The sequence below is a fragment of the Sinocyclocheilus anshuiensis genome, unplaced genomic scaffold, assembly GCF_001515605.1.
Source record: "Sinocyclocheilus anshuiensis isolate Anshui unplaced genomic scaffold, SAMN03320099.WGS_v1.1 scaffold1203, whole genome shotgun sequence".
NCBI lineage: Eukaryota > Metazoa > Chordata > Actinopteri > Cypriniformes > Cyprinidae > Sinocyclocheilus > Sinocyclocheilus anshuiensis.
In genome coordinates, this window is record NW_015539980.1 from 622520 (window position 1) to 641565 (window position 19046).

Sequence of the window (19046 nt, forward strand, 5' to 3'; positions counted from 1 at the left end):
TTTTCGATACGATACCGATACTTTTAAAGGCCAGTATCGTCGATACTGATATGGTACTTCTAAACTTTTGAATTATGAAATGTATTAAATTACTAAGAGTAAAATGGGTAATGATATCCACTTAACTTTATATTTGAAGCGCATTTTAACATTCAATATGCCTTAATTGCAACTTATTAGGTTATATTTTTGTTTACATGCGGTTAAAATATGTTTACTGTAGTGGTAACCATGGAAATCTACAAATTCTATAGTTGAAGTACGGTCACTTTTGTAAAACCATGGTTCATTTTCTTAAGGGACTGCCAGTGACAGGCTGTTGCACGCATGAAATGCAACCTTTTATTCTGACAGCGTATGATTTATACTAACATTACAGAATAGAACATGATCAGTATGAACTTTTAAAATTCAATGTAAATCTATTTAATTTCACAAAATATGTAGGCTACAATTTCAGTATATTTATTGTGATATAACTCAAACATATGTTTTTTCTGTCCTCTGATAAGCATTGTTATGCCGTTCTCAAAAGCATCAATGGTTTCTTATGATACTTTTGGGAAACGCAGCCCTGTTTGAATGCACTGTTGGAAGTGAGTGAATGCTCTCTGTGATTGATTGGTTTTGTCTTGCAGCATTTGTGTGTGTTCAGATGAGCAGAAAAATAGTTATATCCTACACAATTATTCGCTAACAGGTTATTCGTCTAATTCAATGCATATTGTACGCATTAATTTTTTGTTAAATAAACAAAATCACTGGATAATAAAACACCTTATTATCGATATTTCTTTATTTGAGTATCGATACTTTCGATGCTCGCATTATTATCAATATATCGATACTTCAGGATCGATACACCCATCCCAAACCCCGAGCCATTTGAAAATCGATACAAATATGTAACGATTCAAATCGCTTGAAATGTTAAACAAATCGCGATACAACTGGGGATAGGAGTTTATATGAATGTGTCTCTGACACCGTGTCTACACTAGACGCGTGTGGAGCGATGCGACAAAATACAATAGAACCCATTATAATCAGTGATGCTGTTAACACTGAATGCGGCGCGACACGACAACTGTCTGAGGGGAACTGACTGACTGTCTGAGGGGAACTGACTGACTGTCTGAGGGGAACTGACTGACTGTCTGAGGGGAACTGACTTGACTGTCTGAGGGGAACTGACTGACTGTCTTAGGGGAACTGACTGACTGTCTTAGGGGAACTGACTGACTGACTGAGGGGACACTGTCTTTAGAAGAGTTTAGATGGTATTTTCTTTTCATCTTGCCTCTGTATAATGCGGTGATCGGTTCACGTAGTTTTGTCATGGCCATGACATTATCACGTTCGTATTAAACTCGTGGCCACAAGAAAAATGTGTTGTTCACTCAACATAACGCCAGTTTCACACTGCAAGCGTGAGCGGCGCGTGAGCGTAACTACAGCATCACTGCAGCTGCGCGAGAGTATTCACACTGGAAGCGTTTGTACAGCGTCACCGCAGCGGCTCCAAAGCTACATATTTCTTTACAAAGACAACTATAAATTTGTTTTTAGAGGTTGGTTACTGTTTTTGTTTTTTATAATTCATACTTTTACACATAGGCGCTTACCCAGATATGCGCTATTAACCAAGTTATAGCTCAGTGTGTGTCCATAATCTCCATGTCCATTTCTTATAGAAGCTGTCAATATGCTTTATGTAAAGTACTTGTGATTAAGCTCCGTTTTTGTAACTGATCGGGAGATTTTAACTAATCGTTAGGCTAAGTAAGAATGTCAAAATGTTTTAAGTTATTATTTATGTAGAGCTGAATTAAAAAAGTAGGCTATGCGTTTCTAGCCAATCATAATTTAAAGCTTAATATTTTTCTTAGAAGCTGTCAATATGATTTAATTTTTTTTGTCTGTGTTCGTTGTGTCCTTGTTTGTAATTTGTGCCTTGTTGTCCATTTTTGTAACTGAAGACCTGGAGCAATATAATTATTAATTCTATTTTAGCTAATTGTTAAGTGAGAATATTATGTTTAAGTCATTATTTGTTCATAGCGATTCATTTAAAAAATGAAAAGGTCTGTTTTTAACCAAGGTGAACACGCTGAGCGTTCATAATATTTTTATTAGGCCGAATGTTGAAGATGTCAGTATGTTTCATGTGCATTTATTGTGTCTATAGCTTCGTTTCTGTAACTGAAGAACTGAAAATAAATAAAAGGCGTAAGTTTGTCACGTCAATCGTAAGTGAACACGTGTGCAATATTTACAGAATACAATATTTACAGATGCTGTCGATAATTAATTAATGAATGTGTTGAATTCAGAAATTGGTTGAGTCTAGTTATGTGAGAAAGTTGAGTCATGAAGAAACCTTTCAAAGTAGTGAGTCCTGGTTTGTACATCACCATCTTGTTAAGCATAATGGAAAGAATCGATTAGTGTTTAACTGTTCCTATATGTTCAAAGGAGAATCACTGAATGCTCACCTGCTGCCTGGTCCGACCTTATGAAGATGTCAGTATGTTTCATGTGCATTTATTGTGTCTATAGCTTCGTTTCTGTAACTGAAGAACTGAAAATAAATAAAAGGCGTAAGTTTGTCACGTCAATCGTAAGTGAACACGTGTGCAATATTTACAGAATACAATATTTACAGATGCTGTCGATAATTAATTAATGAATGTGTTGAATTCAGAAATTGGTTGAGTCTAGTTATGTGAGAAAGTTGAGTCATGAAGAAACCTTTCAAAGTAGTGAGTCCTGGTTTGTACATCACCATCTTGTTAAGCATAATGGAAAGAATCGATTAGTGTTTAACCTGTGGTGACCCGATCCAGAGTTGCACCTCGTAAGTCAATTTCTAAACCTCGTCTAGAATTGTGTGCTGCCCTCACCGGGGTTCAATTGGCAAATCTGTTGCAGAGGGAACTTGATCTGCTCATTCAACAAACAATACTGTGGTCTGATTCGATGACAGTACTTAACTGGATTCGTTCTGAGACTTGCCGCTATAAAGTATTTGTTGCAAACCGCATTACTGAAATTCTAGAGTACTCTGCTCCTGAACAATGGCGTTATGTTAACATCACTAGCAATCCAGCTGATGATATTACTAGAGGCAAGAATCTGACTGATCTAGTCAAACCGAATCATTGGACTCGAGGCCCTGCTTTCCTTTATTCTGACCCTGATCAGTGGCCAAAATTCCCTGGTATGACTGAGAACTCTGTTGATGCTACAGAGTTGAGGAAGACTCTGTTCTGTGGCCTTACTAATGCTGAGGATAACCTTGTGAATTTTGATGTTCAGCAATACAAGTCGTGGAATGAGCTTGTTGAAGCTGTGGCAGTTAACCCTGATAACTCTTTGCTGGACAAGGCTCAGATTGAACTTTTCCTGTTGCGACAGGCTCAAAGGAAGGATTTTGCAGAGGAGTATGGTGCATTGCGAATTGGGAAAAATGTTCCAGCTAGTAGTCGATTGTACACTCTTGCACCTGAGTTCGATCCCATTGCTGAAGTTATTAGAGTAGGAGGGCGACTTCGACATAGTCAAGAACTGGCTTTTGACACCATTCATCCAAGTTCGATCCCATTGCTGAAGTTATTAGAGTAGGAGGGCGACTTTGACATAGTCAAGAACTGGCTTTTGACACCATTCATCCAATTATTCTCGATTCAAGAAATTCTGTCATTCAACTTTTGATTGCAGCTGTAGATGCCAAGTTGGGTCATCCTGGAGTAGATAGAGAATAGATAGATAAAGTGTCTGGAGTGTGCTAAATGGAAAGGAAAACCAACAGTTCCTCGGATGGCTGATCTTCCTCCATCTAAGCTCAATTTGTTCAAACCTCCCTTCTGGTCCACAGGAATGGATTGTTTTGGGCCATTTGTGATCAAGTCTGGTCGTAAGACTGAGAAACGATGGGGTTACTTTTCAAATGTCAGACTACTAGATGTGTGCATTTAGAATTGCTGACTAGTCTTGACACTAATAGCTTCTTAATGGCACTCCGTCGTTTTGTAGCTCATGAATAATGAATTTCTCATGTATATAGGCCTACTCCTTTGTAACCCACTAGACATGGTTATTCTGTGCATTTTTAGCACGTTTTGTGTGAAATCATTTTTATTTTGTCCATCAAAAGTGTGTTGTCACTTTAATTGAGCATGACAAGCGTGAACGGCTCGTCCGTGACGCGGGATTCGTGCCGCGTGGGGCAGAGAGGAGCGAGTATGAGAAGCATTCACAGACACAGGGTGTGTGCGCTCTTCTGAATTGGGAATAGCGAACATGCATTATAAACTTATTAACTAACATAGCAAAAATAGACTTGGCGCTGAAACCATAGCTGCAGCGCTGCTCACGCGACCCTCCTGCTTGACCCCTGATTTACACTGCACACGTCTGCGGCGCGTTACGGCTCCGACACGGCTACCGGAACTGATCGCGGTCATTCTAGTCAATGCTTGTGTTTACACCAGACACGTCGCGGCACGTTTCAAAAGCGTCCCAGAAGCGGCTCTCCGCGCCGCTTCCCTAAAGATAGTCTTTTCGCCGCATCCAAACCGCACAGCAAATACAAAATAAAAGTCAAAAAATAATGTACATTTAAAAATAAACACCCTGTGCAGACTCCCGATCATATTTCACGGTCACATATCTTTGGCAGGAGGCCAGAAATGGACGACGAGCGGTTCATCCTCGAAATTAGGGCTGTGCGATTTGGGGGAAATATCAAATTGCAATTTTTTTTTTTTTGACAGATACTGCGATTGCGATTTGATTTGCGAAGTCAAGCTTCATCTCAATATTGTCAATAATGTGCAGCACAGTATGGGTATCATTACATTACATCCCACCAATAGAATCCATTAAATAGACACCACTATAGTTTACATTAAAACCAAACAAATTCGCATTATAACCCTGAAATCCATTACATTTGTTATTGTGTTTTGGGAGGGGTTCTATTGTTTTTTTTTTTTCAGTAGGCAAGCTGAATGTTTCATTTCATCCAAGTGCAATTAGCAAGCAGTTAGACTGAATCTGCATTCGTTTTAAACGCGGAGCCAGGCGCGAGTCGACACAGGTTGCGCGCGTGCGTCAAGCCTCATCCATACTACGAGTAACAGTAAAATGCTGCAAATAATTTTTTCTTGCGCTTGAAACGCGATTTACACCTTTACAAAGCTTCTCTTGCGCATGCAAATTTCATTTACGCTTACAGTCTTATGTACACTACCACAAATATTACCCTGCGTATGCAAATCTTTTTGACGTCATTCTACCTTCATAGTGACGCCCGTTTCACACCGCACGCGTAAGCAAAGCGTAAGCAGCGCGTATTTGTTTCGGCGCGCATGTTAACAGATTAGAGCATTCACACCGCACGCAGAGGCGGCGCGTAGCAGGAGCAGAGCAGAAGCGGCATAGTTTCGGCGCCGAGTCTATTTTTGCTGCGCCGCTTATGCTGAATTAAAGCCACAGTGCATTTTTATTGATCAAAATTGACCTGATTAACATGAAAAATTACACATTTCACTGTAAAATCATGTGAGGTGTTTCGTGTTTCACGGGGTAAAAGGCACACAGTATTGATAAATACTTTAGCTAAATTATTTTTTATACTAATGTCCAAGTTAATACTTGTTCAAAACAATCACTTTAGCAAAGTTTGTACTAGGCTATTTTCTGCTTATTTTGATAAATAATGTTCAATAAATATACTGTCATTAAAATGTTAATATAAAAATATATTTTAAAATACAGAAACAAAACAAAAAGTAAAGATTCTGAAAGCATTGAAGGAGATCCCATAAGTTAATATAGATTTACAGTAGTAACAACAAATTATATTGTGTTATATGATATGATTAATATGTTTTTAAATATGATGGTTTCATTATAAACGTGGTGATTATCTCTAAGGTGGACACCCAACATAATAGGCTATATGATATTTACCATCTGAATCTAACCGTGTGTCATGTCAACAATTGGAAAAGTCAGCCATCTATTAATTATCATGTTAATTATTGTGCCTTTCGCCCCAACAGCAGGGGCGCTTTTACCCCAAATACCATACTTTTACATGTTCTTCTAGTTATTGAAAAACTGTTGCTTTAATTATCTTAAACCAAACTGATAATCATTAAGAAGACCTTTGTCTCAAAATATATTCAATAATTTTAGCGATTCTTATTTGCTACTTAAATCTACAAAATTAAAAAAAAACATCAAATATTAGTTAGCTCAGAATCAACTACAAGAAAACGTCTCAGGTTATGTATGTAACCATGGTTCCCTGAGAAGGGAACGAGACACTGCGTCCTCTAGGGGTCTTTATTAACTTTAAGATTACTTTTTATCATGTAAACTATATGTACAGCATGTTATATGCACGTGACAGCATGCTGCTCATATCAAAGCACATGACAGACAGTTGTCGGAGAACACCTGCAAAGCGTGACCGAATGAACGATACTCGTCTTGCAGTACACAAGCCACGGTTCAGCTGCGCGACAAACGCTGCCAGTGTGAAAGGACAATGGGCGCGCGCTGCTCCCGCTCTGCTTACGCGTGCGGTGTGAAACGGGCGTGATGCTCACGCGCTGCTCCTGCTCCCGGTGTGAATGCACTTATTTGTTAACATGCACGCCGAAAAAAATCGCGCCGCTCACGCTTGCAGTGAGGCCACGACTTCACATCGCATGGCCTCGACATAAGTATGTCTTTACCTCGACAAAATTATCTCTTGGCCACGACATATTATCACGTTCCCATGAGTGAATCGAACATGTCCTCTCCTGGTCAACAATGCATATTAAAGTAGTATTTATCAGAGATTGTCTTATTCGGAGACCAGAGGATATTACTTCCCATTGGAAAAAGCGTAACGGCTAACTTGGATCACGTGAGGCACCTCAGCCAATCATACAATGGCAGTGACGTCAGTGGCCGGCTTTGTTTACGTTGCACAGTAAATAAATTCTGTGAATTCTGTTCGTTTAAAAAAGCACCATTGGGCATACATAACATAACACTGACACTAGTCACTAAAGATGTAATATATTTGTTGAAATCTGGAAGCCAAAGAATACCTTTTTATGTATTAAAATGTTTCCCCCTTTATTCATTAAAAAGCGTTATATCATTATCATGTGCAGCATTCATTATATTTGAAGTCTATGTATTGAAACTTGGAAGCAATAGAAAGAACATTTTATTTTCATTAAACAACATACAATTTAATGCAATAATTTAGTTTCCTCTCAAAAGCGGTTTATTCAGCGTAGTGAAGCCTCTCTTCCATTGACATCCATTAAAAAAAAAAAATGCGTCTGATCGTCTCCTCTGCACCGCAGCGATAGCATTTGCCGTTATGCTTTTTTTGGCTAAAGGTTGCAGGTTTGCCTTCCCATGGCTTTGGTATTTAAGCAGAGCTGCTTTGTTTACAGCAGTAACCAAGGAAGTGCCATCTGCTGATGGCAGAGAGTGAATTTGCATTATCATTTAGCCTGTCTGCTGCTTTTGTTGTGCAGATGTTTCATGTAGTATCGTTTCACAAAACTAAAGTCAGACCATTCTGTTTTTTGTTTCAAATTTCGAAATTATACAATGTAATTTAGATTAAAAACTGCTCATGCTGCATGTATGTAGCATCTTTGTTTGGCTCGTGATTAAAATACAGTGGTTGCCTCTAAATTTTAAATGGAAAGAGCACAAGAACACTTAGTCTGTATATATGAAGAAATCTCTTTTATTTGTGTTATTTACTTATTTGATTTGGGGTTTGTTTTAACATTTCAATTTAGTTTCGTTATTTGACATATTTCAATTTAAGACGTGCAGCATTTTGTCCAAGCAATAATAAAAGGACATCTTTTCATTTATAATTTGTCTTAAATCTTTTGTTAAAAAAAAAAAAAAAAGTGAGAAAATCGGTATCGTATCACATCATAAGTTGAGTGAATAATTTCATCTGTAGTGTGCGTTATGCAAAATGTGTTCACTACTTGCATGCTAATCTATTGTCTCTTCTAAATGTCTAGATTTTGGTGCAGTTGCTACAGGCATCATAACAGAGATGTAAATCTGTTTTTCTTTCTGTGTCTTTCAGGCAGTTCTGTACTGGTGAATTCAAGTAAGTCAGATTTCAGTGAATTTAAGGGATAGTTCACCCAAAAAATGACAATTTGCAGTTAATTGACTCGCCCTCAGGCCATCCGAGATGTAGGTGACTTTTGTTATATTCATTAAAACAGTAAAGAAGACTTTTAACTGAAACACTGGTCCTTGGTGATTCATAAAACTAGAGTTAAAAAGCATACACGCAACACAAAATGAATACCTGTGGCTTCTGGTGATATATTGAGGCCTTTGACTGAGTCAAATTAGTCTGTGCAAGAAACTGAAGTTAGAAATCTTCTTTACTGTTCTACTGAAGAAAAGTCACCTACATCTTGAATGGCCTGAGGGTGAGTAAATTAACAGCAAATTTAGATTTCTGGGTGAACTATGCCTTTAATAAAGGGCTGTGCTGCTTCAACCACATGTATAGTTTAACCTATAGTACCACATACTCGAATTACATTTAATGAGTTAGTGTGACTGATGCTTTTAAGGATGTTGAAATCATTCTGTAAGAAACATGAATACTGGATAAGGTTACAGATTAAACACAGCTTGTATTTCATGGAAGCATGTTGTGTGCACAGCTCTTTCTTCCTGGTCCTGCTTTTATTTGCATATACCTTGTTTATGTGCTGCTTTTATTCACTGTAGGAAGGACGGTGTTCCCGTAGGCTATAAAGGCTGCACATTTCATCGGTGAGACACTTTAGTCTGTATTGTTCACTGTTATATTGTATATCAATGATTAGTTGTGTTGGCTTAATCAAGCTATTGCTGTTGCTCTTAATTAGAGGTTTGTTCAAATCCATAATTCTAAGTATAAAACGTTTATGTCCAGCAGAGGATTGGTGTTGTAGGTTTTTCATTAATCAAAGTTGGATGCAAATGCACCCTGAACCTTTGCAATTCAAAACGCATATTGTCTATACAGATGATGGCTTTCACTGCAAAGTTACACTGCACTGAAGTTGGTTCAAAGGCTTTATGTATATTTATAGCGACCAATAAAAATGTTGTATATCACAATCTTATAATATAATTAAAAGAAAATCACAATTGCATATTTACAGCAATGCATGTCTTGCTGCACATTTTACTCATAGAAATGTAAGAGGCTATTACAAAATATTTGTTTACAAAAACAATAGAAGCTTGGCTTTTAATTTCAACCTGCTCATGTGTGCTGTTTTCTTTTGGCAGGGTGATAAAGGACTTCATGATTCAGGGTGGTGATTTTGTCAATGTAAGTTTTGCTTTGTGATCCAGACAATGGAGCCGAATTGATCTTCCAGGTGTATGGCTTTTGACATGTTTCAGAACATTGTGTGCAAACAATGTTCAGGGTCTGTTTGTGTATTGACTGCCATGCATGATATCCATCTTTTTAAACAAGGATGTGCCCTTATAAATGGGCAAATAAGGCAAACAAGAATGTGCCTTTATATTTGCTGTCATCAGCTTTTGTATTAGTTTGATTAATTTACAGCAATAATTTCCCCTTTCAGAGTCTTTCCCTCTCAGAAATTAGTTTAGTGCAGGGCCTTATCCAGTCTTGAAGCTTCAAACTGTTTTTGCCATTAGACATTTTTAAATGTTCAAATAATTCCAGCAGTCAGTTTGATGCTTGTTTCTGGGGCGCTCCACTTTTTCAAAGCCTTCTTTTGTTATCAGACACTAAGGACAACTGCAAATACTGACATAAGGCCAACACAGAAATCACACAGGACAATCACAAAGTCTAGATAAACACTGAGCTGGTGGAATTACCCTTAATTAAAACAAAGCATCGCAAAGGCCCGCCGCAGGTGTGATTTCTGCCCAGTGCTCTGAAGACATTTAATAAACGGCGGGAGTAACTATGACTCTAAGAAATAGGCCTATTCTGGGGTTTTAAAGGGTTAGTTAACCCAAAAATGAAAATCAGGCTGCGTTTTACTCACCCCCGAGGCATCCTAGGTGTATATGACTTTCTTCTTTCAGAAGAATCCAGTCGGAGTTATATAAAAAATTGTCTTTGATCTTTCAGGCTGTTTAATGCCACTCAGCGGGTGTTGCAGTGCTTCAGTCCAAAAGAAGTGAAATAAAAAGCGCCCATCCATAAAAAATGTCTCACACGGCTCCGGGGGTGAACAAAGGCCTCCTGTAGCGAATCGATGCGTTTTTGTAAGAAAAATATCCATATTCAAAACTTAATAATCACTTTAATGTAGCTTGCGCCAACAGTTGTACATGGAAGCAGCTCCGGGAGCATGACGTATGAGGTCAGCGTTGCCCATGCGCCAGTGAGTCTCGTGAAAACCAACATTTGTTTAAAGGATGAAAGGAAGCAAAGTTTCCTTACTTTAGCAAAGGAAAACCAGTCTCCTCTTGGCTTATATCGAAATTCTTCTCTACAAATCCTCATTTTGTACTTCTAATTCGTGACTGTTGTTTTGTTTTGATCTCTCCGCTGCGCTTCCGCGTTCGTCACTTCTGAGCAGCGCATGCGCAACGCTGACCTCATACATCATTCCCCCGGAGCTGCTTCTGTGTACAACTGTTGGCGCAAGCTACATTAAAGTGATTATTACGTTTTGAATATGAATATTTTTCTTACAAAAACGCATCGATTCGCTACAGAACGCCTTTGTTCACCCCCCGGAGCTGTGTGAGACACTTTTTTTTTTTTTATGGATGGGCGCTTTTTATTTAACTTCTTTTGGACTGAAGCACTGCAACACCCGCTGAGTGGCATTAAACTAACCCTTTAAGTCTCTGTTGAGGCAAATAGTAATTATATTGTGGTTACATTTTTACATTATTTCCTAAATAAATAAACCAATACCACATTTCTAGACTTCATGGTTGAGCAAGGCCAAAACAATATACAGAAATGACTAGCTTCCCTAAATTACGCTGGGGGAAAAAATAGTGTACTTAGTGTAATAGATTTACTTTGAAACCGTTTTCTCTCAGAAATTGATAGTACATTTCACAAATGATTACAAAGAAACGGCAAATAACACTTTGAATTAAACATTTCATTTTGAAGTAGAAAGACTTAAATAGTGTCTTCTTGTAAAATGTACTCCAATAATATGTTTACAACTCCTAAAACAGTGCATCTAAAATAGAAAAGTGAAAGGAAAAATACAGAGAACTATAGGATAGTTCTCTGTATTTTTCCTTTCGCTTTTCTGTCAAACAAGAAAGAGGCGTTATATACATAGACACCGTCGTTTCCCCAGAATATTGATATTTACAATATTTGCAAATGTTTGGTTCTGATTTCAAATATTTTGAATGAATTGTAATTATATTGTGTGAAATAATTTTCATTTTATTTTACAACTTTGAATTAATCATTTGTCATCTATAAATTATATTATTTTTATAAAGGAATTTGTATTTATATCGGCCATTGACCCCACTGCAGTAAAAATATCTGTATTAGAAAAAAATCAAAACATTGAAAAACCCATGTATTGTTGGACTGCACATGAAATGCTTAGTTACAAATATGGTAAAGAGTTATGACTGGTTTGAAAGTACATAAAGTGTCAAGAGTAGAGTCTTTATGACAGCAACCTTGACAGCAGTTTTTAATCAAATAGTACACTGAACCAGTGGTGTAAATGATAAAAAAAACTGCAGAATTATGTGTCTGCCTCCAGTCTGTCTCTTGTGTGTTTGTCTGCCTCTAGTGGTCATAGGGCCCTACTGTACACACACACACACACACACTCACTCACTCACTCACTCACTCACTCACTCACTCACTCTCTCTCTCTCTCACACACACACACACACACACACACACACACAGCTACATTTTCGGTTTGCTTTGACATGTAGTTTTGGTTTCACGTATGAGCTAGCCTACATGTCTTTCAGTTTATTGAGTGATTTGGATTTTCTGGCTCTGTGTGAGCTGTTTTTAACACTATATTCTTGTCCATCAGGGGGATGGCACTGGTATCTGCAGTATCTACAGGGGACCGTTTGCAGATGAGAACTTCAGAATGAAGCACTCCGGCCCAGGACTCTTGTCTCTGGTAAAGCTTCTATACACACTGGCACTGTAAAACCCTTGATGTACATTCACAGTATGCTTTATGGCAGCATATCAATATGCTGCCATATAAATAGAGCAATAAAGCAGACTTGACTTGACTTGATATCAGCGATGTTAGATGAACAGTGCTAAAAATCCAGTTATTACCAGTGTTTATAAGATGCATCTAGTGGGGAATATTTTCAATTCACATTTTACTCCACAATCTAACAGGAAAAAAGAAACCAACTTTAATGAATACAAAATGTTACATTTTGTCAAAATATGTCAAGATTATCGTATTAAATTTCCATATACCTTATAAAAATAGTTTTATAACATAGTTTAAATGTAATATTCTTTCAAATAAGAAATATTTTCATTTTACCCATGTCCACAAAAATTGTCAACTGGTACTAACAAAACTATCCCCTGAAAACTAAAAAATGGTTTATCACACAACCATGTGACCAGCGTCATGCGAAGTCATTTTCTTCTGTGGTGGACATTTTGAACACATTACTCATCAAAGACAAAGTGATACATTGATAAAGCATAAACACGCTCCATTTAGCCATCAGATTGTTTGTTCACTGTTGTTTCCAATCAATAATGTAAAATATTATTTTTCCCCGGCAGGCAAACAGTGGACCAGGAACAAACGGCTGCCAGTTTTTTATCACCTGCACAAAGTGCGACTGGTTGGATGGGAAGCATGTGGTATTTGGTGAGTCAGACGAATCCTGTATTGACTCTGTAGTGAGAGAACTTGCGTTGTAGTGAGTTGCTGCTCACGTCATTAACTGCTCGGGGTCTTTCTTACAGGAAAAGTGGTGGATGGTTTGCTTGTTATGAGAAAAATTGAGGTAAGACGATATTTTAGTTTTGTATATTTCAAAATGATTCTTTAAGGAATTTACTAGTACTCCTATTGATGATTGATCAGTTAACTTATGTGACAAGTTAGAGATCTGCCATGCTTAAAGAATATGAAGAAATGGGACGTTTGTCTGAGAGTCTGGGAGAGAATTCATTATGATGAGATGGAAGTCTCAAACTTCTCAGAATTTAATAGTTTTTTTTTTATGATCAACTATGAAAACATCAAGAAAATGTAAATGAAATAATGACTGTCCAGTCCAGACTGTTTTGTTTCGCATCCTGCTGACTCTTAAAATAAATGTAAAAAATAACTTGTATGCTTTCTTTTCTAAACAATGTTTGAAACTTTGTATTGCTAGCTTGTATGTATGTATGTATGTATTTTTTTATTTATTTTTTTTTTATATATATATTATTATTTCTCCCATACAGAATGTACCAACAGGACCCAACAACAAGCCCAAGCTGCCCATCGTCATTGCCCAGTGTGGAGAAATGTGAAGTGTTACACGTCAGAAAAGACATATGACATTTGCTTTAAAGAAAACAGACAAGCCATTCTGGATTTTGTACCAACTAATCATCATCTCCATTGCAAAACATCATTTTTGTATAGGTAATCTTGTGGAATTGCCTGATTATTTGTGAAAAACTCTTGGCTGAACAAGTTTGTGGTTTTATATTGTTCAATGTAAGTTACACCAAAATTGAATGTTATGTCACGATTAGCTTATGTGACTCTCTTTTATCAACATTTGCATATATGACCAAACTTGAAATTCAAGACTGATACATGTATTCGTTGTACATTCTGGCGGACAAGCCTTTTATTTTTGTCTTTAGGAATGGCCGGTTGAGGGTTTTCTTACCCTTAAATAAATGTTTACCCATGTTTTTTTTTAAGTCACTGTGGAACATTCTTTATTACACTTCCAATTCAGAGAGAACTGAAATCAAGAGATGTTTCCTGAATCGTCAAGGGCTTTGAGTTTATGATACTAAACCAACACCTAAAGGACACGCCACTTAATGCAGATTCCTTATGATTGTGCTCCCTTTGTCGTCTTATTGCTGCTTACCCTAACCCACATCCTAACCCAGAAACCCCTTCCCCCATCTCTTGGACCGTGTCCCACGCACACAAAAGGGCTCTTTCAGCTGAAGTGCAGGAAAAGTTTGGGCTCGGTAGGAGGCTTCTGGGGTCAATTTTAAAGCCTGTCTTTGTGTGGGACAACAGGGCCGGACCATTAACAATAAAATCACACTTCAACCAGGTCTCCTCCACAGTGCCAAAAACATATTTACATGACAAAAGGGAAGGGGGTAGTGTGGATCTGTCTCACAACTAGCCAGGGTCTGTCTCATCTATATGGTCGTTGAGTGCTTCATTTATAATGCGGTGGGAGAAGTCAGTGATGGGATTTGTCCCAAACACATCATCCTTACATTTGAAGTCATGGATTGATTCAGGTTATGATTCGCTTACTGATGAATGAAGCTATTCATACCTGCTTCATTTTTGTCCTTGTTGATTTGGTCTGTTAAACATTTTTTATAATGCTTTTAATAGTTCCACTTTCAATTCAATTTTACAAAACATAATTGTTTACACAAAATTTTGCCAAAGAATTATAACAAAGAAACAATATAACAATAAATAAGTATTACAATAGGGTGCTATGTGATTAATAAAATGTTACATAAATAAAATTACAATAGTGCTAAGTGGAAAAAAAAATACTGTAATGCCTAGAGAAGCAATGTATATGCAAAACCATAAAAATAAAACTAAATAGTACCAAGCCTGTTCTCACAATATTCCATACCTGATTTACCTGCTTTTCGTGTATTTATTTAATATGTAAGCCTACCATTGTACCAATATATATTTCTGTTCACTTTTTAAAAAACTCTTCATAAGGGATTCAGAACTATGAATAATGAAATATGCATTATTTTCACGTTCTGGGTCAATGTTTTCCTTTTGTTTGGGATATATATCTGCCAGTATGTCTGGAAGGTTTAATGGGGTCTTTAATTCTGGGCGGTGCTAATTCTTTATGTAACCAATCATGAGCAGACTTAATGAGCTTGCCGTATGATTGACAATAAATTGAACCAATGAGCGTCGGTAAAATAATTGACGCTGACTGATTCGCAAGTTGACCGACCAATTGGATTGAGGGATGGGTGGAGAGACGTGACAGAATATCATCCGCCAGCTTTACTCGGTCCGTCCAGTTCGATCGGCAGCGGGAGCGGAGGAAAGAAAGCGGAGAGCCCGAAGGCAACAGCCCCCACCACCGCCGGCCCAGGTTACCATCTAGCACCGGGAAAAACACACTAGAGAGCCACCGCCGGCTTTACCAACAAGAAAACAACATGAGCAGCGAGGCCGAAACACAACAACCGCCGCAGCCTGCCGCCGACGCGGAGAGCCCATCCAGCCCGGCAGCCGCAGCTACCGCGGAGGATAAGAAGGTCATCGGTAAGGCTTTCAGCGAAGCCTCGGTCCTCTTGGATTGGGGATTCGTTTATTTAAAAGAATACATTTCTTTAATACGGCGGAGCTGTAAGGTTTAATACAAATGAACGGTAACGGATTTTTCAGTTAACGTTAGGGAAAGCGCGTGGCCTCACGGCGACCGTGTGGTGTCGTTATCCGGCCACCAACTTGATATTAACGTTACTGTATTCCCGTGGCTACCTGGCCAGTGTTTTTGTTATGGAGTTGTCTTCATGCTTTTAAGGACGTATGTACGTTAAATTTGAGACGTTAAACGGTCTCCGTCAGTTTAAATGTTCGCTCGCGCGCCGCGTTCCATCAAACCGCCATGACGCGTGCTCGAATCCGAGGCCTGCTTCAGTGAACACGAGTCTCAACGCGCTTCTCACTCCATAGAGCCGCTAGCGTTATTTACTGCCCATAAACCCCCGATACGACTACTATATTATATATACAGGCCGTCGATGTTTACGGTGAATGAACCAGATCCTTGAGCTTGGCCTTGATCGTGACATGATGACTCGGATCATTATTAGCTATTCATGTGAAACGCATACACTCCCCCATTATACGAGTCCAACTGTCGTGTTCGGTGTGAACCGCGTCGGTTTTATACTCAAACGATTATTTTGAAGGCCGGTTTCTTGATGGAAGGCGAATATAAGCCAGGCTAAACGCTCTCTCCCTTTGTTCGCGTGGGGCGTTTGACGCGTCGCGCATACGTGTCCTTATCTCCATTAACCGTATCAACGCCGTCTCCTGAAGATCCCCTCAGCCAAGAGACGATTTAAAGTACAGATTGCATAACGATCATATAAGATAAGCGTCGTCTACCGCTGTGTCGCGACCCCACATATAAAATGTCCGCCATGGTGTTTGGATGATGGACGCTTCTTTTGTCTTATCTGCTGCTGCAAGCTCTTAGCGCTTCGAACATTTAGCCAGAAACGCGAATCTCTTGCCAGTCGAATTCTAAACACAAATGCATCATCTCGTAATGCCTGCTGTGTGCTGTAGTGAGGCTGGAGAATCGAGGCTGTTTGGCTAAGATCCGGCCACATGGCTGATGCTAGTGCGCTAACTCTATAGCATCACTTCCTACTTCAACTCCACATTGGACAAATGAATGCGCTTACTAATAAACTACAGTGTAAACGGTGTTTTTATCCAACACCAGCTCATCTTTCACCCCAAGATTTAGTTTTATATTTTATATCCTATTTTAGTAGTTTCATGACAATTAAGAACGTTTCTCGTTTTTTTTTTTCTCTTAAATTTCTTGGCAATTCCTGTTCTAGGTGGTGATTATTACTGTAATACAGTAACTTACAGTAACTTTTTAATTTTAATGAATATATATGTATATAAATATGTATATGTATATATATGTGTATGTATGTGTGTGTGTGTGTGTGTGTGTGTGTGTGTGTGGTGTGTGTGTATGTGTGGTTTATTTGGATAATACTTAGTCTCTACTATGTTTTATATTGCATTTTTCTCCTCACTCTAGTACCCGTCTTAAAGAATTGGACACCCCAAAATAAAAATCGTCATTTACTCCCCCTCAGGCTGATACAAACCTGTATGAATTTCTTTTATATGCAAAACACACACACAAAAGAAGATATTTTGAAGAATGTTGGTAACCAACATTCTGGTGCCCACTGAGTTTATTATTATTATTATTATTATTATTATTATTAATTTTTATTTATTTTTTTCATACTGTGGAAGGGAATGGCTACCAGCAGCTGTATTGTTACCCACATTCTTCAAAATATCTCATGTTCAACAGAAGAAAAACTTGAATAAGTTTGGAACAACTTGAGTGAGTAAAAGATGACAGGGTTTAAAAGGACGGTTCACCCGAAAATTTAAATTCTGTGTTATGTTTTGATTACTTTAAGCTCTTGCCTGAATACTTTTTTTCTGCATTTAACATTTTGGTCTTCATAAGATGGATAGGGGTTTAATAATGTGAACTCTGTGGGTCAGGGCCTTTCAGGGTGATGGAGGCTCTTCTGATAAGAGCAGCTGCCTTTGCATCCGTCTATTAAAAGCACCACAGTTCGAGGTTATAAATAGAAGACACGAAATGAACTCAACTCGCCAAGGATGGCTTGTAAATGACTTTGCTAATGTGATGCATCTTTTTCTCTCAAACGTTGTAGCTTTACTAAAAACAGTACTTGTATAAAATGTGTCTGATATTTCAAAACAATCTTGGTGTGGTTTTAAACTGCCCCCCCCCTCTCTTTAAAGCAACAAAAGTCCTGGGGACAGTGAAATGGTTCAATGTAAGGAATGGCTACGGTTTCATCAACAGGTAAATAACATTCTCTAAAGACTCTCTAATATGATATGTGGGTCAGGGAACATCCGCAATCCTATTACAGCCTTTATGTGCTTACAAAGCCAGACCTGGCTTGCACTAGCATGCTATTATTTATTCAAATATTTAACTTGCTCTTCAACTCTGCATGCTTGTATGTTCTCCATCTGTTCTCAGTTATTAACATTTCACTCTCTGAATTTGTGCAGGAATGACACAAAAGAAGATGTCTTTGTGCACCAGGTAGTTATTTGCTTTAATTGTCACCATAATGGCATGCCAATGTTTTGGGTGAAAATGTGTTTTCTGATTGCTTGTGCTTTGTATCCAGACAGCCATTAAGAAGAACAACCCAAGGAAATATCTTCGTAGTGTCGGGGACGGAGAAACTGTGGAGTTTGATGTCGTAGAAGGGGAGAAGGTGAGCTTGAGTTTTTATTGTTTAGAGTTCAACTAGTTTCGCACTCCTGTGGCTTAACTGCACTGTTTTGGTATTTAAAAAAAAAAAAGTGTTTTCATGGCATTAATTAAAGGTTCTCATTACGGATGGAACCGTGTATTATTATTATTATTATTATTATTATTATTATTTATTAATTAATGCACTACCAGTCAAAGGTTTGTGCATCTTTAAAACGTTTTGATCAAAAGCCTTGACCTTAAATGCTTGAATTTTGTACACACAAATTGTCTGAATATCTTCAGAGTCTTGACTGAATTTTTTGGACCTTAAGTGTCCATCATACATGTGAACTTATGAAGTTTCTTGAATAAGCAGAGTGCGACCTATATTTAAGATACTTTGCATTTGTTTGGTCACTACATAATTCCAATATTTTCATTTATTTCATAATTTGACTTAATCTCAAACAGGCTAATTATTAATAAAAATAATGTTTTTTTTTTTTTTTGTATAAAGTTGACTGATAATGTAGTTAGGACCATTTATTAGGGGTTGCTTCCTTAAGAGTGTTAAAGGGGTCATATGATGCGATTTCAAGTTTTCCTTTCTCTTTGGAGTGTTACGAGCTGTTCGTGAATAGATAAGATCCCTAAAGTTGCAAAAACTAAAGTCTCAAACCCAAAGAGATATTCTTTATAAAAGTTAAGACTGGTCCACGACCTCCTAAAATGCCTCGTTTAAACAC

General features: G+C 37.9%; 2 protein-coding genes across 6 annotated transcripts in view; both read left to right on the top strand.

Annotated features, from left to right (window-relative positions):
* ppih (peptidylprolyl isomerase H (cyclophilin H)) overlaps window positions 1-14606 on the top strand; it is a 42198-nt gene extending 27592 nt beyond the window's left edge. The window contains exons 3-10 of one of the 2 annotated variants that reach the window (XM_016484323.1): window positions 8132-8155; window positions 8797-8841; window positions 9346-9388; window positions 12087-12179; window positions 12818-12905; window positions 13004-13044; window positions 13493-13557; window positions 13904-14606. In XM_016484323.1, coding sequence (XP_016339809.1) covers window positions 8132-8155; window positions 8797-8841; window positions 9346-9388; window positions 12087-12179; window positions 12818-12905; window positions 13004-13044; window positions 13493-13557; window positions 13904-14048 — 544 coding nt within the window. In that variant the 3' untranslated portion in view covers window positions 14049-14606. Of the gene's footprint in view, window positions 1-8131; window positions 8156-8796; window positions 8842-9345; window positions 9389-12086; window positions 12180-12817; window positions 12906-13003; window positions 13045-13492 lie in introns of both variants that reach the window. The other variant, XM_016484324.1, reaches the window with a different exon arrangement.
* A 651-nt stretch (window positions 14607-15257) lies between these two features.
* Window positions 15258-19046, top strand: part of ybx1 (Y box binding protein 1) — a 9240-nt gene continuing 5451 nt past the window's right edge. For 2 of the 4 annotated variants that reach the window (XM_016484330.1, XM_016484332.1), the window contains exons 1-4: window positions 15259-15548; window positions 17829-17892; window positions 18108-18141; window positions 18230-18319. In XM_016484330.1, the coding sequence (XP_016339816.1) occupies window positions 15443-15548; window positions 17829-17892; window positions 18108-18141; window positions 18230-18319 (294 nt within the window). In that variant the 5' untranslated portion in view covers window positions 15259-15442. Of the gene's footprint in view, window positions 15549-17828; window positions 17893-18107; window positions 18142-18229; window positions 18320-19046 lie in introns of all 4 variants that reach the window. The other 2 variants (XM_016484333.1, XM_016484329.1) reach the window with 2 other exon arrangements.